The following is a 27,542-nucleotide window of genomic DNA, read 5'->3' as shown; positions in this document are numbered from 1 at the left end:
GTCATAACTTTCTTATTTTACATCCGATTTTGATGAAATTTTCAGCGTTCTGCTAGTTTGATTTTATTCAAATCAACATTTTTCTGGGGTGGACTTGACCTTTAATGCCCCTCTCAATTCCGAAGAATATATAATTATTATTGTGCATAATTATTTACCCATTTGCGATACAATATAAAATTGTTTTCTTCATTTTTAGAAAAGTGGTCTTGTCCTTAAACAAATATATCGAAATGTAAGGCCTTTGTGGAGCATTTTGTATAAGCATACTTTCAGTGATCATTGAACTGGTGGGTGTTTCATAAAGCTGTTCGTAAGATACGAACGACTTTACGCACGACTGGTGATCCTTTCTTGTGCTATGTGATATCCCTATGTAATTGAGTTGTGACCTAAGAACATGTTCCAGTCGTACGTAAAGTCGTTCGTAACTTTACCAACAGCTTTATGAAACACCCACCAGTTCAATGATCACTGAAAGTATGCTCGTAAGCATCGTTGGATTAAAGTAAAAACTAAATAAAAGTAAGTAGACTGAAAGTGATGACACGGTGGTAGAGTCGCTGACCGGCAATCAGTAGTTGAGAGGTTCAGATCCCGAAAGTTCGAAGATTTTTTTCTGAACTACCTTTCAGATCGAGTACTCGATCTTTCGGCAGGCCAGAAATTGGAATTTGTAATAAAGTAGATTTTAGTACAGACACATGTTTTTAGCAGAATTTGAAAACGGTATAAACGAGGCACTCCATCGTGATCAGCCTTAATTTTGAAAAGCGCCCCCACTAGTCAGGTTATGACATTTTTGTCGTACAGTGATACAGTATAGGCCTACAGTGATTTTTCCCTTCAGGGGCATAGAAGAAATACAATTGATTAACAACAAACTCCGTTAAAAGGTCAAGTCCACCCCAGAAAAAATGCTGATTTGAACCAATTTACACAAATCAAACAAGCATGTAGCTGAAAATTTCATCAAAAATCAGATGTAAAATAAGAAAGTTTCGCATACGTCACAATACAGTTATATGCATAACATTAATAGTGCAGTGACATGCAAACGAGATAGTCGATGATGTCATTCACTCGTTGTCAATAAAAACTACTTAATACAAAAACTCGCTATTTCTTTTTTTTTTTTTTTATTGTTTGAATTATACAGTTTTTAAAAATTTGGCATTATGTACCAAATTTAATGATTCATAAAATATTAAAACAATGGTAATACCACATGTTCAGACTCTGAGAGGGATGAAACTTGTTTCATAGGACAATAAGGAGAACATTTCAATATTTCATATTTCATATAATAAAATACAAAATGAATAGTGAGTGGATGATGTCATCACTCCCTTTATTTGCATATACCGACCAGGATGTGCATCTAACTGTTTTGTGAAATTAAGCGAAACTTAAAAATATCACAACTTCATTCATCCGATTTTGATGCAATTTTCGGTGTTATGCTTGTTGGATTTTTCTCTTTTTATTCAAATCAACTTTATGTCGGGTGGACTTGTCCTTTAACAGCAAATATAGATATATACATAAAAAGCTAAAAGCTTAAAATTATAAGCTCTTACAACAAACAAAAGTAACGACAAGAATCGATGAAAATAAATGGACCAGCATGAAGTTAAGGCATTAATCCTTAGTACCAGGTCCTTCGGAGAGGACCTTAAGCCGTCGGTCCTCTGGTTGCTTGCTTACAAGCATTCATGCTTTCTTAGCAATCAGGTAAAAAATCACCAACCAACCAACCAAGTTGGAAAAATACGGGAAATATATTGAAGACAATGTGCTCGGAATCAGGGGGGGGGGGGGGTGGGAGGGCACTCACGTAGGACTATAATGGTATTACGGGTATGCGTGACCCTTAAGGCCCCCCTTTCCACACCTTAGCCAGCCAGTTCCCAATGATGATATTTCCACCCTTTTCCAACCGCCGGTTCTCCCCCATTCTCGTCCGAAGTGGCCCCTCTCGGAGACCCAGTTTCATCCAGTTCCCAATTACTCCATTTGCACTGAGGCAGGGGCGTCGATCAATTTTTCAGATTGGGGGGGCAAAATCATGAATCAACTTTCCAAAGGCGCTCGATCACACAAAACAAACAGACTCAAACACACACACACATATGCCTATATGTATATATATATATAGATTATATATATATATATTTATATATATATATATATATATATATATATACACACACACACATCTCACCAACAAATTAAATTTAAAAAAAAAAAAAAATAAAAGATGCGAGCGCGAAGCGCGAGCTGAAAATTTTGATATTTTGATCTTAAAAATTCAATTGACGTTTTTAATAAAGAACAAGAAATATATCCAACAAAAGATTATTGCAAATCGAAGTGGGAGTTCTTTTGAGGTATAGAACTGAAAACGGGACATTCTATTCACCTATTCAATCATGAAAAGTATGGGTTTTTACTACAGAAATGATGCGAGCGCGAAGCGCGAGCTGAAATTTTGTTATATTCTAATCTGAAAACCGGACATTTTGAGCACGATTTTAGATGAAGAACGAGTTGTGTATATCAATCTCGCTTGCTGATTTCTGTGTAACATTACAATCTTATTTTATTTTTTGCACATGCGGAATTATTGCGGATATATTCTGCCCCCCCCCCCCATGATCGACGCCTCTGCACTGAGGGTCATCCATTCTTAATAAGGGTATGGTATCAGATTTATTTTTGGGCCGCCACCGGCACCGTCCTACCCCCTTCAAAATCCGAGTGAACCCCCCCCCCCCCCCCCCCGGGTTCTAAATTATGTATACTGTATAAAACTTTTTATTTGAGTTAGACTCTTCTTTGATTGGGAGCATCCTATTATTCGTCGAGCAGGCCTCTGATAGATCTTTGTTGGTAACCATTTCTTGTTATGCACTGTACTTATTGGGTAAAATGTTAACCAGCACGAGGGTAAAATTATGTGTCCAACCAATTTGTCGCAGTATTTTACCCAATGCGGGAAGCATTTTGTCCAGTAAGGTTAAAAGATAAGCGGCAATTACTTTAGTATTGGCAAAATTTTCATCACACTGGATAAATAAAAATGCCCAAAAGAAATGTCCAATGTTGGTTGGACATAATTACCCTCATGGAGCATTTTTACCCAATATTTTATAGAGTGTGATTGCTATTGGAGTTTCTTTTGCTATATAGAGGTTCACTCGGTTGACATCCATACCTTAATTTGCTGTTTTACATTCTTGATCTAATATTGCCGATTGTACATTATTTCTGCACATGTTTTTAATTCTGATTTTTATTTACGGTATGTCACACTATGTAAAACATCTTCTGTGCTGATTGTTTATATCCAGTGTAATATTTTTGATAAAAAATAATAAATTTATTAATAAATATTAAATTTCCAAGTAATTCCATTGTAAACAACAAACGGGATATCAAGGGTTTATTCATACTGTACCAGTGTAGTTCATGTGAAATGACGACTGACTAACGTCGTGATTTGTTTATATACCCGAGTAGAAATCTAAAAATAGTATGACAGTTTTGGGTGGAGTCAAAACAAGGGAAGCCATATCCCTATTACGAGCCGTCCCTATTCCCAACGGTATATTCCCAACTCCCGAAAGCCGTACATGGTTATTTGTGTTTATGTAAGTTAATTTATTTTAAAAAAAATACTCATTCAATATATTCAGCTAATGAAAATATATGACTGATGGTTTGCTTTGATATTAAACCCGGGATTAAATCCTCTTTGGAAAAAAAACTGCTGATCGTATCAGCTACTAGTATACGAAAAATGACCCCAATATGCGCTATCGATCGCGCAGGCGCAGTTTAATAGCTAATAGTAATACACAGCGTAGCCCATAGAAGTGGTCATCGCCAAGTGCTTATGATATTCCCAAAGTTTGGGTTATTTCTCCAGGTCAGTTACCAGTACAGGTGGGAAACTTGTTGGTGCCCTCAGCAATTGGCTATGTAGCTACTCGTCATATTAAGTGAAGCAAAGTTAATCATCTGTGTGGGAATTATAAAGCTTATTTTCGGTGGAACCCGTCTAACATAGAATCGACTCACTCACAGGGCATTAATCACGCCGCAGCCAGCCGCGTGGAGGATCATCAGTTAGTGGTGAATCGTCGAGCTCAGCTCCGGGTACGGTACTCTGCAAGTGTTCGTAAACCAAATTCGGCCTCGGTCTGTCATGGTCTGAGGTTAGCCTTGTGCAAATCTGTCAACAAAACTGGGTTTTGGCCATCTTGCTTTAGCATCTTGTACCAACTATCACGCCCAGTTTAGCACATGTTGTGCTCAGCAAATTTCACACCACTTTTTAAGTTTATTGAATGACTTGTGTCAAACTTGTTATTGTTTACCGTACGAGAGAATACAAAATCATACGGCAGCAAACTTTTTCTACACTTGACATTCAAAGACTTCTTGTAGCAGATGGGCATGGAGGAAACTAATACTGCTACTTCTTCTACTGCTAATGCTACATCTAGTGCCAGTAACACCAAAGCAAAGATGAAGGTCTATAAGATTGTATTACTTGGACAGGGAGGTGTAGGGAAAAGTGGTGAGTATCGTACTAGTCTACTACGGTATGATGGTGGACTTGGTCCCCAAGTCTACGCACCTAACAATTTGAGTTAAGATTTAACATGAATTGAATCACATTTTCTTTCACAAAATCTTTCAGTTAGAGTTAATATAATAATGTTCCTTATATTATGACTAAGTGTACCAAATATCTCATAAAAATTTGAAAGAAATATAGAATTTTCTTGGAAAAAACCTCGGGCTGTCATTTTCAGATTGAAAAAAAAAAATGGTACTCCATGAACTTTGCACACGATTCAGAGATTTTGATGAGAAAGGCTGCATTTTGAGGCTGTCACATGAAATGCCCAAAATTCATTATTTTTCCACCATTTTGAGTCAGATTTTTTAATGAATATCTGTCTATGTATTGCATGTGTAAAGTCTGTGTTCGTTGCGTATCTTCTTTTACTAGAATCGCGCAGATACGCATGTGCGCAGACAAGGGGGACTGCACAGACTTGGGGGAACTTGCCATACATGTACTTCTACGTAGGCCTAGTCTACAGACAGTTGATTCTATATTTTTATTAATAAACACACCACCCCTGGCTTTTACTTTTAGTCTTATTAAAACTAAAAGTTAAACCTTACAACAAATGCCTTTATCGGGTGGTGGCACCATGCTGTTTGCATGAAGGATCACAGGATTGAAAGGGAGGCAAACTCAAAAGTAGACAGCTGGCAGCCGTCTGTTTCGAGGAGTTTTTTAATTTTTTTAAATTTCTCCTCGTACACAGATGGCTCGCGATCATGCAGCTGCCATTAGGGGATTAACAATGCAAAATACCCCCGACGGGGCTCATCAATTTTTGTCTTTATTTCATAAAATATATAAAAATAACGACCAAAATCAATATTATTCCGTTTTGGTCTGAAATGCACCAAAAGGGGAAAAAATAAACTTAAAAGGAAAAAGAACAGTGACTTACTTCGGCTGTCACACTTTACATGGTTTTACATTGCTTTCAAGTGTTTGTTGCATATTATGATTTTTAAAGTTGTCAAAATTATTGGGGGAGGGGCAAATTGATACATTTGCCCCACCCCCAGGACCTATGTCTGTGATATGTACATGTACGTATCCTTGCTTCTGCAGACAATTCTCATGTTTGCAATATGGCCAGGGCTCCTTTCAGTTAAATGTAGACCCTACATGCACATGTACATGTATACTGGTAGTTTTGTATGTCATCATTGAGATTCATGGTATTAATTGCCCTACCCTGGATTTGTGAGAGCACTACAGTGTACATGTACATGTACAGTATGCTCATGTACATGTAGTTCAGTACAACCTTGTAAATATGCATTGCAGGGTTTCACATCTGCTTTTTATTGCCTGGTTTGGAGTTGCCTGGGAATATTTAAGGCCTTCTACTACATAATACTGTATGGCTAACAAGCTGTGCATGTAGTCACAACCAATGATACTGTACCAAAGAAAACTGTATGGTTCAATTGGTTTGATTGATTTTACATTGCAAACTGCTGTTTAAGTGCTTATACACATACATGTACAGTAGGCCCTACATGTTCAGTATGTTTCTTTTTTTTAAACCACATTCCCAGAATTTTACCAACTTACAAATTCTGTACTGGCTTGTCTATATGTAGAAACTGCATTACAGAACTTATTGCAAATATTGCCACATGCATGCACACATGCACATTTTTTATAGCCTAGTTCATCAAGAGCAGATTTTTTTTTTAAATGAAAATGTAATTCTCAAAAATGTCCAGGTTTCGTACTCTTCTGCACTTTATTAAAGTGACAAATTCTTTGTTCTCTTGGTCTGTGAATGACCATGGACCTATTCCATGGAATGACCAATGTCCTGCCTGGGGCGGAGCTTGGAGGTCACTGCCCTGGTTGTAAGGATTCATTTTAATAGACCAGTTCGTAGTTACATCAGGGACAATTTTGGTCAAATGAACTTTCATTTATTTCATTATGATAGGCAGATTTCAAAGCAGGATATAACATACTTTATATGCATGCCTTACATAGTAGGATGAAGAAATTGAATAAATACCAGATGACTAGAATAGCACACCATTGAAGACTCCATGAAGGTATTTGTTGCATTTCTACTTTGAATGCATATTATAGCATGTTGTACAATGTACTTGGCAAACTGCAGTGAAATACCAGTCGTGGACGCATTTTTGTTCTTTGTGGATGCAAATGAAAAACACAATTGAAAAGAATATATGAATAATCAACACACCAAAGTTGGTGCTTATCTCATTAAATTTTAAACCACCATGCCACTTTAGTACAAATGACCTTTCTCTGATCATGCGCAGAATGGAACTACGAACTGGCTTATAGGGGGAGAGGTGAAATACATGTACATGGACGTATGCACAATGGGCCTACACTACATGATCCTCCAAAACACCAATACTTGAATCACAACTTTAAATGGCCGTGTACAGTACTTTTTTTGTCTGTTTTTTATGTGCTTATTATAGCCTAACATGTAGACCTACACATGTACATGTATGTAGGTTCTTGCACATCATACATACACATGAATGATAAATAGCAACTTAAGATGCAAACATACAATGAGACTGAGTAGCCTACATGTACATGTAGGTCTACATGTATGTAGACCGACATGTACAGTACATGTATGTGTGGTAGTAGTAGTCAAGCATGAAGCTGTAAAGTGCTCATGTATGTGCATACTGTAGTGTAATTAACAAGGGATCAAGTTCCCAGGCAAGCATCGTGAGCATAAAATATTATAAAGGAGTGTATGCATACATGTACATGTTCGATGCATATGTACTTACAAGTATGAATTATTAGACCTAATGTACATGTACATCTATATATATGCTCTCTGTAGACCTACATGTACATGTATGTACCTGTATAGCTATCCTCCCAAAATTCACTAAATTACTGTACTGCAAATCATTAGAACCCAAGTCAGGTACACATGTACCTGTACTAGTAAGTATATGAGGTTTTGAACATGTCAGTGAAAAGTACTGATTGCAATTTGAAATTTCATGTATAAAATCTTTTTCTCTTTTCCAGCTTTGACACTTCAGTTTGTGACACACAGCTTCCTAGAGTACCACGATCCTACGATAGGTAAGTTTTTTTTTATTAAAAAAATAATATTCTTTTTTTTTAAATCATGAATTCATTCAATATTTACAACAATAATATACACATTCATATAGGCCTAGCGCTTTATGTTTCTATGCGCGTGATGAATACTATTACCCCGGCTTATCCCGATCGGACGCTGGAGCATTCAAGGAATTTCTTCCTACCGGGTACCCATTTACTACACCTTGGTGGAGAGTGGCAAATGTAGATATTTTAATAGATAAACGCCTTGCCAAAGGCCGCAAGTGCTGCGGTGGGATTCAAACCCCAGACCTTGTGGTTCAGAGTCTGGAGACTTATCCACTCAGCCACAACACCTCTACAATCAAACAGAGACATGGCCATGTTACAGATCTATAGCAAGAATTAAAATTGAAAAGGATCAATTTCACTAGGGGCTCAATATTTCAGAATTAGATTGACAGTCTTAAAAGGGGGAAATCTGCTCCAAGATACCATGTACATGTATTTACAGTTTGAGTGCCCCAGAGCCAAGACACTACATGTAGAAAGCCAGGCCCAGGTACATGTACTTGTAATTGTTCCTGAAAATTTTTGCCAGTAGTTTCCTGAACTTGTCTTTATTTATCTTCACAGGATGTGTGTCATATTGCCTTCATTGTGTAGTTGTAGTACCCCTGCTTCTCAGGAGCCACCCTCTACATACAGTACAGGGAATGATTTTGCGTTTAAAATTTGAAAAGCATTTTTGGTCATTCTATTAATGTACAGTCCTATGTAAAAATATGCTATACAAAAGACTTTATGCATAGCAGTCTTTCAAAAATGTGGAGCAAATTGCGTTGCGATATCCAGGAAAATTATTCCCTGATGTAAACGTACCCATGTATACAGTACATGTACTCTACGGAATCATGTTGGTCAAACCATATTTATGACTTTTTATTTAAAAAAATTTCTCAATTATTACATGTAAGTACACAATCAATTACAGGGCATAGTGGCTCAGTGGTAGAGTGCCTCTCCATGAATGGGTGGTCATGGGTTCAATCAAAAGCCAGGGATCATCTGCCTTCTTGTCAGGCACTAAAACGTATTAGAATGGAGAAAGGAAATGCATGGCCCGGTGGAAGATCAGTTCATTTTTAAACTGCATTCTGAATTCATACAGAAATTTCAAGTGACGAAGAAAACAAGAAAATTGAATCTACCATTACAAAGAATAGAAGTTTAGTTAATAGAATGATATTGCCTTCATTTTTCCAAATATTGCATTAGGAGCTCAAATTTGTCACTGCTGATATTTAGAAATAATATTCATTGTTATTTTGTGGTTGGTTGTATCAACCATATTAAACTTGATGTATGTTTTCAAACTACACCTTATACATGTACATGTATGTATATTGATGTTTATTGCATTTACAATTTCAAGTTTCCCAAAGCAAGGGTCTTTTTTGTGGCCTTGGAGAAAGAAGAAAACAAATGTAATTTGACCATGCTCACTGATATTCTGTACAGTATGCATACTATGCATAATGTTGAACCAGATAAAGAACAAAATTAGAGGAGATTTCACTTGGATTTCTCCTCTGGATGAACTCTGTGGCCCTCTTCAAGTACCATCACCAAGTCATAGACCGGCGGCACGTACAGCATAGATAAGAGCTCCAATCTACGCACAGGGAGCAGTAATTGACTATGAGAGGTTGTTTTGGCCTCTCTTCGGCTCTCTCTCTCTCTTTGCATGTCATACTTGTTTTGCATTCGCCCCTCTACATTTCCTGCATTTATTAAAACCACAGCTAAGCAAAGAGAGAGAAAAAAAAATGAAAGAATATACTGTGTATGTTCCAAACAAACAAATCATACTGTCAGGGTTGAAGGTCTGCATCTGCATTGCTGTGCAAATCCATTACTTTTTTGTGCATGTACATGTACGTGAAGTACGGTACATGTGCAGTACAAATGTTTATCCATGTTTCTTTGAGGTGTTTCCAAGAACTTTTACCTTTTAAATTTTATGGATCCAACTACATGTATCATTGCATGCATACCGACATAATGCAGGCCTGCATAATGTAGTCAACATGATGGTAAATTGCCAATTCGCCCACTGCCAGCTCGTCCACTCACCACATGGGCTACCTTCCATTTAGTCTAATGTCATTCCGTCCATGTAACATTTGATCTAACAACCATTTGGTCCAATAACAATTTTGTCCAATATCACTTCGTCTAATCACTTGTTTGTCTACATGTATGACCATTTCGTCTCATAACCAGTTGGTCTAATTTTCGTTTTATTTTCATTCATTTTGCCCTTTATGAGACCAACTTGCATGGTTAAAAATAAGCCAACATGGTTTAATAGTATGTCCATGGGAGGTGCATGGTGAAAATAAAAAAAATATTTTGTCCAGGATATTGCACAAATAAGCATGATAAAAAAATCCCATTAATCTGGGTCCTCGTTAATCAAAAGACACAGTCAATGACAATTGATTGCAACTCATTACACTCAAATAAACACCCAAGTGAGACTAGATAAATTACTACTTTCATGACTATCCCAGGTACTAATTTCTGTGTTCCTTTACAATTACTGAGAATAGAAGACTTGTAGATATTCCCACAGCTATTTTGTTTGAGAAGATCCGGGATTGTAGTTTCATACACTTCATTTTTGAGAGTCCTGTTGTCAAATACACGTACATACATGAACATGTAAAGTGATTACAATGAATGAATTCATATAAAATAAATGAATAAATGGATTAAAATTCCAAGGGTAGCTGTCATAAACTTGGCTATCTTTATGATTGAATTGTATTTATTTTTGCCTTTTATAGATACATGTATTTAGAAATGATACTAATTTAATTACCTATAAATCCTACATGCATAAACAAACCAGAATTTTAATGAGATTGTCCAGCCGTATGCAGTAGGAACAAGGATAGAAAAACAAAATCAATAATTTTTTTTTATTTTACAGTATAAACACCTCCAAATCATGTTATGGAACAACTGATCAGGGATTTTCACAAGTTCACTACTGTAATAACAATAAGCTACCAAAATCCTTGCATCTGATTGGCTCAGAGCAAAATAAGTTTGTGAGACTCCCCAGTTCTTTTCCTTTGCTCCCTTGCTTTATAATGCACGTTTTCTTTGGCATTTTTAATGTACCTACATGAGATCATCAGGGTGCTACATAACTTTTTTAGAAGCACTTGCCCAGTCTGGCAAGTAAATTTTTAAATAATTGGAATATACTTCCCCCAAATTTATTTCACTTGCCCGAAAAAAATCATTGCAACAAAAAAATTTACCTCTTCAACAAAAGAAAGTTTTGCGGATTTATAGACCATTTACCTTTTTTTCTCTTTTGACGTGAACTGATCTACCTTGTTATTGCATTTCTTTTTCCAAAGTGATTTTATCTTTCCTGCCATTACCTAAATTAGGGTCAATTTATCATATCGACCCTAACTTTGGTCATTCTACTGTGAGAATTTTGTTTGCCCTATTCGGGTAAGTAGTTTTGGTCTTCACTTCAAAACACTTGCCCGACTCTAACTTTTACTTGCCCGGGCAATCGGGCAAGTGCTTATGTAGCACCCTGGATCATATAATTGTTTTTCACTGTATACAGCTTTGAGTGAGATGCTCTATACTATAATCCATGTATCTTGTTGGAGAACAGTGACATAATCTACAGATGCCTCTCTCTACCCGGGTGTACGTGTATAAGGTTACAGGCATTTCTTGGAAGCTGAGCTGCGAACACACTGTATGTACAGTATTATAGTAGCCTCAAGAGAGTCTTGTGACATTGGATTGCATTTTTAGCACCTGTGATGGGTGCATGTGAATTCTTTTATATTCTCATTTTTCTCTTTTCCTCCTTTGATTTTTACAGAGGATGCTTATCTTCAGCAAGCTGTCATCGATGGCGAAGTAGGTCAACTGGACATCCTAGATACAGCTGGACAGGTAAATATTGGCTCCTACAATGTATTGCACTAGTACAGCCCACTTACTGCATTCTTCATATGATGTAATCTCTGCAGACGTTACACATATGTAAAGATAACATTAGCCCGAAAGGATATGCATTCCATGCCCAAAACATTAGATACATGTACTGTAATAATATGGACTTAAAATCATTGATATTTTCTTTAATGTTGATTCAATAAAACACATGAAAAAATAGTATGTACGTTAATACCAAGAAACTTTGTTTTGAAGATTCTTGATGATTTAGGGATAGTGGGTAGCTTTACATGTACACTTATGCAGGCTCATAGGCCATTGAATTCACCAAAGGATAAAGTCCAACTAGTGGTAGAAAATTTCAAACAAGTCATTGAATGTTTGAGCAAATTTCTGATTCAAGAATGAGAATAGAATCAAGTTTTCATCAACAAACATGTATGCACAACTCTGTGAAGGTGATCAGAACTCAAATATCATAATTTCCCATGATTGAAAATATACATACCTGTACATACATGCAGGATTTATCAATAAATATGAATTGCAATTATAATACACAAATTACACATACAAACAAAGAAAGTAGCTGTTTTATTTTTAACTGGCCACAAATGAATTTTCCCACACTCCTATTGATGTTGTGATGCACTCATGCAGGCCTGTTGTGATGACATGTACATGTATATGTGGGTCAGTTACAATGCAAGGTAACAGGAAGGGTGGAGAGATGTACACCTTTCCTCTGTACAACTGTTACGGATAAAAATATTATTACATACATACTTTTGTACATACATTGTAGGCCTACCTGTACACCAGACAATTCCACACAAAAGTGCTAATTTTCCCAAAGTAGGCTACATGTATGCATATCTTTTACATTGGCCTTTCTGCTGATTGTCTCATAACAAGATGATATCATGCTATTTTGCATAATACATGTAATTATCTCAGTTTGTGTTTTTTAGGTGTTTGGCTCTTGATCGTCTAAACTTTCAAGACTTCATTTGCATTTTAGTACAAACAGTATTGTCTACATGTAATCAATTATCAAAATTGCAAATTTTCTGAATATCTGTAGGCCTACATGGAAATGTACAGTATACTCAATAACTACTTGTACATTTACAATACTCTCAGTACCTGGGTTGAGTGCAGCACAATGTGGATAAATTTCTTGCAGAAGGAAAACATGCAATGGCTGGGATTCAAACCCACGTCCCTTTGATGAAAGAAGAGGGTCGACGTTAAACTAGTAATACGTTATTTTTCATACATTGTATTGAGTTAAAAGCTTTCATGTGGCTTCCCAAAAGTAAATTTTCACATCCTGTTGTGTCAGTGTGAGATTCAAGGTTACTTTGTTTTTATTGTCTTTAGGGACAAAAGTACATGTATTTCCTAGAATCTACAGAAAGAGGAGATGACTTAATCTGAAAATCAATCAAAATTGAGTAGGGAATGGTGACTGAAAAAAACAAAATTGAACTCATCTCACAGCAACAAATTACATGTAAGACCCAGTAAAACTGATTGAATAGATTCTGCAGCGTACATGTAAATGTACGTGTGTACAATGACATGAAGGGGTTCCTCAAAAAAAAAATTCTACCAAGAAGAGATGGTGCGTTGAAAAACAAAGTTTCTGACTTTGGTTTCTCAATATATACAGAATCTGTATGGTATGTATTAAACTTGAACCAATTATCATAATTACATGTACGATACACTGTAATCATACGGTACATACATGTATCTATGTTTTTTAAGTGTTTTTTAATCATAACGGTAGATAATAAAATAGGATTTTGTTCATTTTCACCAACAAAAAAAGAAGGAATACAGATCAAAAATAATATATGAATTTCTAATAGAACAGAAAGAATAATGAATAAAATGAATGTTATTTGAATGTCAAAACAGAACAGAAACAAAACTGAACAAAATTGATATTATTTGAATGTCAAAACAGAACAGAAACAATACTGACCGAAGTTAATATTTTAATTTCAAAAGGATGAGAAGGAATACCAACCAGTACAGAACTAAATGAAAATGTATATTATGTAGGCCTCAAACGTAGTGTCAATTTTCTTGTTCTATGATTGAGCAGGTTTGTCTCTGACTAGCTTGATTAATGAAATGCTTAAATTAAAGCTCACTCCCTGTAGAGCCGCACCTCAGGATTAAGATTTAAATCGCTCTAATGGAAGTCTTTATTAGACTATAGTACGTCTAATACAGTTCTCATTATTTAGTTTCCAGCATTGGAATTAAAATGATAAATTCATTTCTACCCAATGGTATACTCCCAGGCTTATCCCTAAGCTAGGTTACCATTACAACACCCATCTTAATACATCCTTAAGCTGGAACACCCTAATTAATTCACTCAAATCTGTCGGAGAGATATCATTTCCTACTGGGTTCGCATGTGTTGTGATCACACTCCCGGATCAGCTCATTTCCAATGCGGAATCACATGCAGCCAAGCGCCTCTGTCAGCTGAATGTTTGTACCTGTAGCCTGATCTCAAGACGAAATTAGTTTTAGTCTTCTTTCACATACATGTACGCAATGATTGAAAATGTGTTTCTAATGTGATCCTGTTTTGCTTTTCAGACTGATGGTTAATAGATGATTAAACATTAATTATTGAATAAAATAGAATGTGTATTGTGAAAATGCTTTTCATTACAGTTTAGGGGTCAGGGAACAGTTTTGAAAATGTGGGGGTGGCGGACCATGCAAAAATGACAACCAGTTTTTTACAGTTTTATTTACACATTTATTGAAAAAAATAACCATCCCAGTTGCAATTGATAAATTTGAAAATTGGAATAACTTGAAGTCTTGAACATCAGTTTATTGGCGCATACTGGTTTGAAATGTACAAATTTATAGATATTTAAGGAATTCTAGTAAGCTGGCAAGAGTACCTTCTCATGATCAAGACATCAAGGTGACCCATGGGTCATTCAAATAGAGAAATGTGAAAGCTTTTTATTGTTACTTCAGCTGCATGAAATGTGGTCCACTTCAAAACAAATAAGTAGATTGAATTCATGCCCGTGGGCCCTCACTCTGCACACAGACTTGAACTTTATCATTCCCAGGACGAAATTGGGGTTGGAGTTCTTGTTTCTATTTCACCCTCAGTTTAGAGCTTTCACATGTGCACTTGGTTGCATGCTTGTGCTGGCATTTGAATTGTGGAGCAAATATATGTACACACAAGCAGGTCCCATTATTAAATTGAAATGATGTTACCAAGATTACATGTACATGTATGTACATCATCAGAAAAAGGATGAGAAGTACTCTACAATATGCAAGGAGGTATTTAAGAGTGAATCCCCATGGTTCGTGCCGGCCTACAGTACATAATGTAACTAGTAAAATACTCCATCTTTTTTATATTTTTATCGTCGTCAACTCGTCATAGCATATGTGGTACCAGTTATTAAAGCAGAATTAATTGAACATGACTTGAAGTACAGTACACTCAACTACCAAGCTGTTTATTGTAGGAATACAGACCTGTCTGTACAAGTACATGTACAATAAACACAATAAATGACCTAGTAATAATCAAATTATTTACATGTAAAGAATAGGAATATGTAGGGCTAGGCCTAGAATTTTATTGTGAATTCAAACTTTTCACTAAATGATATGGCTCTTTAAATGCAATTCAACATATTCAGGTCACTGGTCACCCTGTGCACCAAGAAAATGCTACCATTCAAGACATTCAAGTCCCTTCAGTTGTTTATTAAGTTGGAACACCCGTCTGAAAAAGGTTCCAAGTTCACCGAGTGCTCTACCTGAGAGTTGTTAGGCCCATTACTGCAACCCCAGAATGCAGTTCAGTGGAATTGGAACCTGGTAGTGATTGTAAAAAAAAAGTTTAGTTTTGTTTGATATGTGATGATCATGGGAATAGACTGGATGATGTCTTCTCAAGACTGAAAGTGATTATAAAGATTGAGATTGATTGGAGCCGAGTTCAGTAGGTTAACTGCATCTTTTGTTTTCAAGATTATGGACAAACAGTTCTCAGTAACTTTCAATCTAACCGCATGTTGACTGCTTTGAATCTACACTTCATACCCTATGATGGTTTTCAATGATGTTTATTTCAAACCATGGTTGCGTTCAAGCAATTTTTTTAGTCGTTCATGAAACTAAACATCTTTCAGAATGCAAACTCAACTTCTAAAACGGTGTGTTTTTAATCTGACGAACTATGGACGTACATGTACATGTAAATATTAAAGCATTGTTCTATCCTGGGCCTTCCTCTGGCTTGGACATGTGCTGTATGCACTTTCAGGTTGACCTAAATGTACATGTACTTCCTGGGTCAAAATCACTATCTGTGAGGTGTGGTGGGTGGGCTTAAAAATTGTTTTAATTTATGTACTTGTTTGTGATTTAACAGCTGCATTTTAATAGTTCAGAATCAACATACATGTAGTGTTCTCATTTTATCGGCCTATTGCTCTGTAAACATGTGGATGTAAATGAATTTAGATGATCCATTCACAGGCCTATGATTTGATTTTGTTATTGCACTAGGTAGAAGATGCAATTTATGTTTGCAATACATGTAGGCCAACTGCATTTATTATCAATAAATATTATTTTTTAAATTAATTACATGTATGTAATCAGCTTTTAATAGACATGTTTGAACCAGCCACCTCCTTAATACATATTTGAACATACATGTAACTATAACATGTGGAAAAGTATGGTAACATAAACACTATTTTAGAAGATTCAGTCATGTAACAGTCATACATATATGCACATTGTTATTTTTTTCTTCTGGTATATTTCTTTAACACACCCATGTCTACACAATAAAGGTAGCATTGTCATTGAAAAAAACACATGGGTGTGAATTTACAGAAAATTACAGAAACCAATTCACAACTGTAGGCTAATAATCCACACACACGCCCTATTGTGCATGTTATTATTCAGAGTTGTTTATGTTTTTGTATTGGATCATGTGACAAAGGGGATAAGGTGGCCCGTATTCCACAAATAAATCACAATGCAGTTATGAATCATCCCTTGCTCATACAAAAAACCCACCCAGTTTGTGCACTCAGTGGTTGACAAGTTGGTCAAGCTACAGGGAGGCGTGCTATTGTGTGCTGCTAAACCGTGGTTCGTTTTGCACACAATCCATTATTCCTGTGCAGTGGGTGCTTCCAAACAGACCTCACCACAATAGTGATGCATACATGTATGTAGAAGTGAGGCTGGCCCAGACCTACTTGTCATTTCATTATAAATAGTGATCAGAATCAGATACTGTAGTTGTTTTTTTTTACATTTTGAGTCTTGTTCATACACGTACATATACAATGTAACTGAGGGTGTAATCATTTGTTTTATTATTCCTTGAATTGACCTCAAGTTCAAGATCAGTTTATTCAACCAATGTCAAATACAAAGCCATATACAAATGGCTATTAATTAAAATGGTATTAGAATTGGCCCTTTTACAAAGAAAAAGGCATTTAAAAAATGCTGGGCAAAATTATAAGGCCTACTTTGATATACAGTAGGCCTACATGTACTTGTAGTTGCAAAGCAAATTGTAATTCTGAATACTGAGAATGATAGAAGACACTGGTGACCTGGAGGAGGGTACTGCCTCCTGGTTGAGGCACTGCAAGCAGGAAGATTGTATTACCCCTTTGTGATAGGCATGACAATTACATTGAGCCAAGGCTCTGTGTGCTGCCCTGGATAGATGCATGGAGATCCCTGGGAAAGGAGGGTGGAGGGGATGAGAGAGAGATAGAACCAGGAAGAGGGGGAGAGAGCCAGGGAGGGGAGAAAGAGGTGGAGGTACTAGGGGTATAATATACTAGGGTTCATATATGGTTGTGTATGTGCTCTCGAGATGGGAGAGAGGTTGATGAGGTCAGAAGACAGTACAAGCATGAAAGACAGAGGGAGATAGGAAGAGAGGGAAAGAGAGTTAGAATTAGGCATATAAAAAAAAAGGGAGTATATGAAGGCACTAGGTATTGATGAGATGGAGGGAAGAATTGCTACATGTACCTCAGGAGGAAGAGGAAGAAAAGGATAGGGCTAATGATTTTTAATAGGGACTGATGCCATGTAGCTGGAAGAAGACAAAAATGGAGGAAGACCTCAAAGTAGGGCAGACAAAACAAAGAAGGGAGGAGAAGAAGAGGAGGTGGAAGAGGAATAAAAAGGAGGAGAAAAAGAGGAGACAAAGCAGTATAGAAGACGGGGAAGGAGGAGGAGGGGATAAACTATAGGCGTACATGTAGAACAAAGAGATGCCTCTTTCTCGTGTCACTTTTCATTCAAGATGACAGATCCCATATAGATTAAAGGGCAATGACCCATAATATATAGTATGAAGCATACACACAAAGAGAAGAGGTTATCTGAAGTTCAAACTCCTGCAAAATTAGTGTAGAATTACATTCACTTTTATATTTAGAGTAGAATTACATATTTTCATTTTGTATGTTAACAGTTTTAATATTGAAATTAATGATGACAGTCTTCTTTGAAAATTCTTTTTCAAATACCATAGGCCTTTATATAGTAGACTGTATGCAGAGATACCAATTTAAAAAAAAGTGACTCCGAGAGATTAAAAAAAAAGGATTCTGTACAAGAAAAATTGCAAATTTTCCATGAAAGAAAAACATATCAAATACATGTAGGGATAGCATGACTTTTTTGGTGAAAAAAAAATCTGGGGAGGGATTTGGTTGGCGTCATCCCTTTGTACAGTGTATACATGTAATCATGAGGGAAAACAAGATCTTACAGTCTTTCAAAGCTCACCAAACAAATTATATACAGACATAGAGATGTTTCATGCACAGTATTACATGTACATGCATCTGTTTATTTAAATGCAATGTATCATGCAAGATGTGCGCGTCAGCACGATGCATGATAGGATAGATATAAGGAGATGATTTTATTACAATTCTTGAGAAGCTTCTGCCTGTATAATGATGCAGGATAAGATTTCAGTTTTTCACCAAGATTTTTTTTTAATACAGATATTACACTGATTTGAATCACAATGGAATCACATATACATGTATTTATGTGCTTGAGATTTGATAAACCATGGACTTACAATGATGGACAAACACACATTAAAAATTTTTTTATTGCACATTTGTTTTCCTCAGTATGTGATTTCCCTGTAACATAACCCACCACCCATATTCCCTATTTTACCAAAAAGAACAACATGATATTAAACTTGAATACAAAGATAATGAATATAAAGGCCTGGTCCCACTGGCCGACGGAATGGGCGAACAATGAAATCATAGAGGACGGATGCTTGATGGATATAGATTGTATGAAACAAGTATGCAAAGAGTACACAACGGATACATAACGTTTTCCAATGGATGGCAAGATTCTTTTCCGTTTTACATCCTCTCTGCATCCGTAAGTGCAGTTGGACCAAGCCTTTACATAGAATTTTAACATATTTCAAGGTAATCAAACTTCATCTTCACTCCCTATTTTCATTTTACTCTTCTTACAGGCCGAGTTCACAGCAATGCGTGATCAGTACATGAGGAGGGGTGAGGGATTCATCATCTGTTATTCTATAACAGATAGGAGGAGCTTCCAGGAGGCTGCCGAGTTTAAGAAAGACATTGAAAGAGTCAGAAACAGAGAGGATATACCTATTGTCCTCGTCGGAAACAAGTATGACCTTGAGCAATATCGAGTGGTATGTGTCTTCTTTTTTCATTCGTTCTTATTTTTTCTGTATTCTTTCCTGAGTAATTGTTTAATATTATGAAATCAGGGAAATAAAGGTTTTAGTGCTGTTTTAGAAAGGTAAATTGATGAATTCAGAAATAAAAGACTGAGGATGATCAGATTTATTCATGGCAGGTCATTCTAAACACTGGTGAGATATTCCACGATTATGTATTGTAAATTTCCTAAAGGAGATCAATCTTTTTATTAGATTTTAGGTGGGAAACTGTTCGAATCTCAATCACAACAGGTATACCCTTGGGCAAGGTATTTTATTCCAATTGTCTAGTCTTTCGGAGGAGACTCTAAGCCGTCGGTCCCGTGTAAATGAGAGTCACACCATTTGCACGTTAAAAAACCTACTCCTCTTTTCGTAAAGAGTAGGGAAGTTATCCCGGGGAAGTAGTTAACGTATTAATTTATTACTGATAATTACTAATTTATAATCCTGTTCCTTTGTAAAGTTGCATTAGGGTAATTTGTACTATATTATAGTAACCTTTCCAGATTAACTGTCGGACACTTATATGACACGCATGTGTTGATAGTGTCGTTAATTTTTTATCAATCAATCTAAACACTGGTTATTTTGAATATTCCTGCAATTCAGCTGTCCATTGTGGTGCGATTCGTCACATAGCAATGGAAAAAGTTTACTGGACAGTAGAAATGAATCTTTCTTTTAATATATACATGTTCCCTTCCCTTTAAATACTAGTACATTCATGGTGAAAGTAACCAGTACAGCTTGAAATAAGATACATGTATACTTGGTATGTCATGAATGGTGTATCTATTGATGTAATCTCTGCCAAAAAAAAGTGGGCAGAAGCTGAATAAGTGCCATGTGTAGAGTCATTTGTGTACCGGGTGATAGGATAAATTGAGAAAAATTAATCTGCAATTAGTTGGTCATCTTTTCTTGTTTCTCTGTTTCATTGAAACTTAAGGTGCAACCTGAAGAAGGCCATGCCTTGGCTCGGGAGTTCAACTGTCCTTTCTTTGAGACTTCGGCAGCTCTGAGGCACTTTGTGGACGATGTCTTCCACACTCTCGTCAGGGAAATCAGGAAGAAGGAACGGGCGGAGATCCAGGCACTGGAGAAGCGGTCAAAGAGAAAGAGCCGTGGCATGAGTCTGCACAAGATTGCCAGGAGGGTGTTCAAGAAGCAACAGAGTGGGTCGTCATCGTCGTGAGCCAATAACTGACAGAGTAAATTAATAGGAGATCAGAGACTCCCCTCCGCCTAGCACGCTCTATCTCTCAATCTCTCTCCCTGTATTATGTGTGTGACTCAAGCGAGGGAGTGGCAGCCTGTGATGCATCTGTGGTTTGTGTGTCACCCCAAGTAAATCATTGAACGGCTTCGTTGTCATCGTGCGAGAGATGCGGCGCCCCCATGAGGGAAGCACATCATCAGAGACCTTGTGAAAGGACAGAACCCCCGTGAAGTCTGCCATCCTGGATAATTAACCAGAGTATATGAATGGTGTTACAAAGAGGCTCCACAAACACAATCCTCTAGCCCCTTACCATGGCCTTCTACTGCGTGTCACTGAAATGGCAAGGAACTTGACACCTGTTGAACAGATGGAAATGTTTATAGTGAAAAACAAAGGGTCAAAAGGTTGCCTAACTAAATACATGAAAGTGAAGAGAGAAACAAAAACAATGACAAAAATATATGCTGCCCAGCTATCTCCAAAGTTACAGACTCTTGAAATTATTGGGAAAAGAGCCAGAATTTTTGAAGGTTGATGGGACTTTCAGTTTCAGATGAAAATGCTGCAACATGTTTAGTATGAAAAGAATTCCCTCAGAGACTGCTCGAGGAAGTGAATGACTGTGGGGATTTATATTCTAAAGAAAGGGTTCGTCAGAACATTTAAAGACATTTTGATATTGGGATGATCCAGAAGATGTTGCATATGTGTGGATGGATAAGCACAATTTTAGTCAACCTGTTAAGGTTTCTGCATGTTAGATGAATTTTTTGAACTCTTCTCTTGTTTCGTGTTTCTGTTTATTTTTGTATCCAAGTGTTGGTTGTTGTTCACATTCACACATTGTCTTCTGCATGTAGATGTCTACCATTTGTCTTTTTTGTGTGTGTGTGTGTGTGTGTCTTGTAACTTGCTGATAAATATGTCTCCAATAGTGAATTGAAAGGAATGGTATGATGTAGAATTTTACAAGTTGTATGCTATTCTTACTTATAAGCTATGTGACATGGGCCTATAGATGTTAAACAAATTGTGTTTAAAATATGTTTTAAAGTTGACCAGTGAAGTGGGTCAAAGACTTCTTGTCACAAATTCGGTCCTTTCTGTGCAATTGATTTCTATGTGTTTAGTTTTAGCAAGATTTTGGAATGATTTGATATTACAGAATATAGAAACATATATCAATGAGATGTGTTGATAGAAAATTTCATGAGTAATGATCAATTGTGCTGCAAAGCTGGTTCCAGATGATTATGCTGTAAAGATTTAATGAAATCCTCCATGATGGAATAAACATTTTTGATCGTGAATGATCAGAAATTCAAGCAGGTAATGAGAACCTAGAACATGATAATGTTGTCGTACATAAATTTTATTCAAACACATGCATTCTTATGATTTCTTCATATACATACATGTATTTTACCTATCTAAAAGTAAAATAGCGTAATGCACCAGTTGTAATCCATTTGCTCTTCAACGCGTGATTAAAATTACTAATCTGTCAGAAGAAATCATGATGAGGTTTGCTTACTGGTAAGGGCCTAATGGACAATACTCCAAATCAATGTGATTTCTAAAACAAACAGTTGGGCATGGACAGGAGCACTCATTCACTTTATCTGCAGAATCATGATCCCCTGCCATGCGACACCCCATCTTCCAGGAACTCAAACCAATTAACTCATTAATGCCAGTCATGCTGCGTGTGGAGCAACCTGTCTTGTTTTGATGACGATGACATTTCCAATTAAGCCAATTTATTCCATTCCATCTACCAAGACCAATTAGTATACCTGTTGAGGATTCACAGAAACAATCGTATTGAGCCAAAAACACATTCACTTGATGAATCCTATATCTCTTTTATCTAATGCACCGTTGGTCCCAATCCCACATGGCTAAATTCCATTTTGCCCCCCCCCCCCATCTACACTCACACACAATTGAAACAGCAAGTTCAATATGCTAGTCTTGTGTGAAGACTCATTGATCATATTACATATTGCAGAGAGTTGCAATTGATTCAAATGAAACTCAAATTGAAATAATTCTCACGTTCCATTCCTTTAGTACATAACTGAGTTTGATTCCAATTTCACTTTGATGAATAGCAACTCTTTGTAAGACTTTCTCTGTTCATGAATGTAAATTTAAAATGTGGCATTTGGTGTAGTCCTTGATGGCTTTTAGGGTTACATAACAGGTTGAAATGACTGCACTGGACTTTATGTTTACATGTATTACTCTTGCAATTAGCTAGACCTATCCTCACCTTATAATTGACAAATAAAAAAATAATGAGATGTCCTAAAGGCTAAAGGCAGTCCTAAGATATAGATGCATTAAGTTTAGTAGTTGTTATACATGTACATGTATGCTATGGGCACCATGTATGAAAAAAGCAAGTACTTGGTAGCCCATAACAATAAAAGAATGGAAGATATCAATGAAATTAATATTTTTTTTAATGATGTTAACGATGATTATAAAGACATGTTTAGGTGCTCAGTTTTACAACTACATGTAATAATAGATGCAGAAAATGCCTTCCCCCCCTTCTGTATGGTGAAGAGCTTAACTGTTAAAAGTTGGTCATTACATGCATTGTGAGTCTGCCTTGAAATTATTCCTTGATAACCTATTTGAGAGTGAATTTTGGAGACAATTCCACCATCAGGGACCTGGGGCCTGTATTACAAAGGTTAACAATCATTGCAGAACATTTTTTTACGATTGATTGCATTGACTACAATGCACAATCAATCGTGAAAATCAAGCATACGATTAACTGCTAACCTTTGTGTTACGGGATCCTGGATACCTTTTAATCAGTAAGGAAGTCTGAATAGATTTGTGATTTGTAGATTTAAATTTTAAAAATTATTCTTTTTCTTTGTAAATTCCACAGGTTTTTCAACCCTCCCAAGGCCTTTGGCAACTAAAAACCACCTGCAAAAGCATCTGGTGAAGATCAATAACTTGATTCATGGATATGAATTGTAATCTAATTAAAGATCTGTCATGTCACATGCATGAAATTAGGTTGGGAATTGTTGGTGCTTTCTCTAACAGTCGGATGATGACCCAAAGACAAATCATGTGATAGTCCTATGTCTAATGCTTAGAGATTATAAGACCTTGAAAACATCCACGCACGTCATGATAAAATCAATACGTCACATATCTTCCCGGAATCTTTTATTAGAGCATTTTAAAGTAACATTGGACAAAATTCATAATAATCATGATTATCATAAATTCAAATCCACTTGTCAAACATGCACTGTTATTGGTGCATCAGAGACTTTTAAACCTGCCACATCAAGTTTTCAAAGGAATCTTTGAGGTAACATAAATGGATTAAATTACAATCCAATTATCAAAATTTATTTTCACCTATTGCTCAGGTTTGATGGGTAAAACATACATTCTATAGTTTACACAAAATCTTTGGTTTTTGTTCTATTGTGTCTCCAGATAATAAAATTAATCATACTTCATATCAAAATCTATGTTTCAAAATTAACGCAGGAAAAAATAATGAAAGATATTCTCATGGGCAATGGTTTAGTAATGAAGGCCTTGCTTTCATAAGTGCCCCATGGATATGACGCTAAAGTTGCTTTCATACCCTTCCGCCGATTACAAAAATGCCAGGAATTTTGCAACTGTGAAATCACCTGGAGAAAATACCCACAAACTAGGTACTCTTCACATGTTCAAAAGCTTTCACAGGGTTTTCTTCGCGGTTTGGGATATTTGCAATGCAAAAACAAATTATGAAAACTTTATTTAGCATGCAGGATGTGCATCTTATAATTTACTACAGGAATACCAGTCTTACTGTAGGCTCATAACTACAAGAACCTTATCTGGTCTAGGCAGATGGGAATGTGAAAAATTAATTTTGAAGACTTTAAGTTTTCTTAATTTGTGAGTATTTTTTGGTGATCGTTTGGGTAGGAAAGCACCTACAGCGTAATGTAATTGATGATACCCATGACAGAGTCTTGATGCTGCCGTTTGATAAACTTTGATGATAACTGGTTATGAGGTATTTATAGTTTTCCTGTGTTATCACAGTTGATTCATGTAGCAGGATGGAGAGGAGATAAACAACAGGAAAAGTGTGCAATAAGCATGATAGGAAAGAGCCAATCAGAGCCAGTCCCTATCTCAAATTGGCAACTCCGTCGTCTGCAGATTCTGTAATATCAAGTCAACAATTTGATTTAATTGAGGATATCAACATCACATTTTTTTCCAGACATAAACGTGAGCAGGACAGGAATAGTGTGCGCATTAATCCCTCCATTTTGTTTTCATAATTCACAATTATTTTTTAAAAGTTGTTTGTTACCCTTGGTTATTTTAGCAAACACCTAATTAGTTTGAGAATAACAATATTATGAAATAGAATATAAACTGTTTTATATAATATTAGAAAAGAAAACAACAACCAAGGAAAAAACATCATTAGTCCGATGATATTTATAGAACGATGATGAGCTGATTCTCTTTCCATGTTTCGTCCATTAACCCAGAGATAATTGTTTGATGTTATATTTGGTGCAGTCTGACATTCTGCAATCTGCGTCCTTTTTTCTTTCTTTCTGTCTCCTAATTTTTTTTGTAATCAACTCGCAGCCCAGCCCATTCAGTACCTTCTTGCATCACATGTACAAACATACTATTGGAGTTTCCTTTTTTCTTTATGTATTTAGTGACATGTGGTTACAATTTGTTATGAAATAAATCATCGAAAATGAATTAGAAATAATATTTTCTAAGGTATTGCAAAGGCTCAATATATGAATGATTATGTTTTTTGTGTAGTGATTGCTGTCTTTCCACCCACAATACACTGTAATGTGTACATGTATTGATGGACAGGAGATTTTTGTTTATGTGCAATATGTTTGCGTGTCGAGGAAGATATTGAGAGATACTTCCCTGGTTGCCATTAAGGTTACATGTTATTTCATTTCAGCGTCTGTGTAATTTTTTTTTTGAAGAAAATATAGATCATAAATTCAAATATGATTTTAAAATTACACATGCATTTTTTTAAGTTTTTGCTTTTGTTTTTCGAGATGAATGGAGAGAATGGGGGCATTTATCACAAAATAGTGTAAATTAGCAATGTATGATTTTTGGAAACTTGAAATGAAATTATATATATTTTTTTTCATATTTGGATGTACTTGTATCTTTATTTAAGTGAAACTTGGAACCATCTGAAGTTCCAAACCTCTCCCAGAGGAATGCCATTATTTTTACTATGGTGATAATTTGTTTATTTCCTTTTAATAAAAACTAGCCTGCGATGTATGAACAATGATATCTTTAAGAGGAAATCACATTTAAGCTGAATTCAATTATCAAAACTCTAGATATAAACAATAATTTGAATAGCGTTGCATAATATTTCTTTTGCAAAATCACAGAACCAAGAACAATGAGATAAGTATGACGTGCTTCATTAATAAGACTTGAAGGCAATTAGCCATATTTCTATTTTTTTTTCTTTTATTATTATCTTATGTATTTCATTTACTTGGTCATCTATTATTATTATTTTGGGGGATTCAAGTCCCTTCCAGACAAATAATTGTGTTCTCGAATTATGAATGTTATTATCTTTTAAATCTTAAAAATGCTTGAAACATGGGCAGTAGTGCCATGTTATGCACCACACTTTGCTTTGAGAGGCACAGTAGGTATTACAACTTGTTTGTAGCAGCAGTATAATATGTTATGTAAAAAAAATACTGATTTATCAAAACCTTGAGGTTTAAGTCACTACTTTTTTTCCTCTGAGTTACTTCCATTGTGTACAGATAGAGAGGGGATAAATATGTTTCTATTCTCTTTAACATGGGTAGTTTCTATCTAAGTCTGTATTTAAAAGAAATAATGAATGATTACCTAGTTTCACTTCTTAAAGAGTGAAAATATATTGACAAATGAGTAAAATTTCACTCTTTTCCATGTTCCCAGAATGATAGTCAATCTCATGAAAGAATATGCTATATTCAATCCAAAATGAATAATTTTTACTGAAAAACCTAGTCATATCTGATATCACTCCTAAGGTATTGAACATTCACTTTTCCAGGGTGCGTTTTGTTTTCTTAGAGTAAGCATAAAAGTGTATGTCTTGGTTTGAGGTATGTTTGTAAATTAAGTGTTATATGACATTCCTTTTCCTTTGTAACACTGTTTGTCAATTGTCATGGTATCGTTGTATAAATTGCAGAAATTTCACTGGGAAATTGACCGTCCAGTTATTGTCTCTTTATGCAATCTGTTCTAATGCATTATGTAATATTTCATGTTGAATTAGAACCCACTTTATGCAAAGAACAAGCATGAGTCGCAAACATCCATATAACTTCACAGCTTGAGTGCACGTGTAGTAATTCATTGCACTCTAAAGTCATAGCCTCACCAGGTTAAATCACTCTAATACATGTATATTGATGACTGAATAGCGATGCGGCAATATTTCTTATTAATGCTTCTTATGCCCTACGTTTAATAATCAAATTTGTCTTCGAATGAGTCATTGTTTAGTGTCATCAAAAAAAAAATTACAAAGCTGTCATGTAAATCCAAGTGGGTAAAATGGTGGCTTTGTTCGTGTCTGTAGTGGTTTTTTGTGAGTGGTTTGGGGAAGAAAATAGTCATTGCTATATTCCTCTTTCTTATACTCTGCATACCAAATATAGTCTCGATTTAGATATGATGTATGTTTGTAAGAATCATTTGGAAAGAATAAATCTATGCAAGGATGTGTTACAAAA

General features: G+C 35.9%; 1 protein-coding gene across 1 annotated transcript; it reads left to right on the top strand.

Moving 5' to 3' along the window:
* Positions 1-3,837: 3,837 nt before the first annotated feature.
* Positions 3,838-27,542, top strand: LOC129262281 (GTP-binding protein Rit1-like). The gene is made up of 5 exons (XM_054900374.2): positions 3,838-4,585; positions 7,664-7,720; positions 11,628-11,701; positions 19,287-19,478; positions 20,461-27,542. Exons 1-5 carry the CDS (start codon positions 4,456-4,458, stop codon positions 20,704-20,706), a joined length of 699 nt encoding a protein of 232 aa, XP_054756349.1. The 5' UTR covers positions 3,838-4,455; the 3' UTR covers positions 20,707-27,542.

Source organism: Lytechinus pictus, chromosome 5 (genome assembly GCF_037042905.1).
Source record: "Lytechinus pictus isolate F3 Inbred chromosome 5, Lp3.0, whole genome shotgun sequence".
Lineage (NCBI taxonomy): Eukaryota > Metazoa > Echinodermata > Echinoidea > Temnopleuroida > Toxopneustidae > Lytechinus > Lytechinus pictus.
The sequence above is the reverse complement of the archived record's forward strand: the minus strand, read 5'-3'. Positions and strand labels throughout refer to the sequence as shown.

Excerpts from the sequence above, each read along its gene's own strand:
- LOC129262281 (XM_054900374.2), top strand. The coding sequence starts at position 4,456 with ATGGGCATGGAGGAAACTAATACTGCTACTTCTTCTACTGCTAATGCT. Across the intron at positions 11,702-19,286 it reads TCCTAGATACAGCTGGACAG|GCCGAGTTCACAGCAATGCG; the intron begins GTAAATATTGGC and ends CTCTTCTTACAG. Across the intron at positions 19,479-20,460 it reads ACCTTGAGCAATATCGAGTG|GTGCAACCTGAAGAAGGCCA; the intron begins GTATGTGTCTTC and ends TTGAAACTTAAG.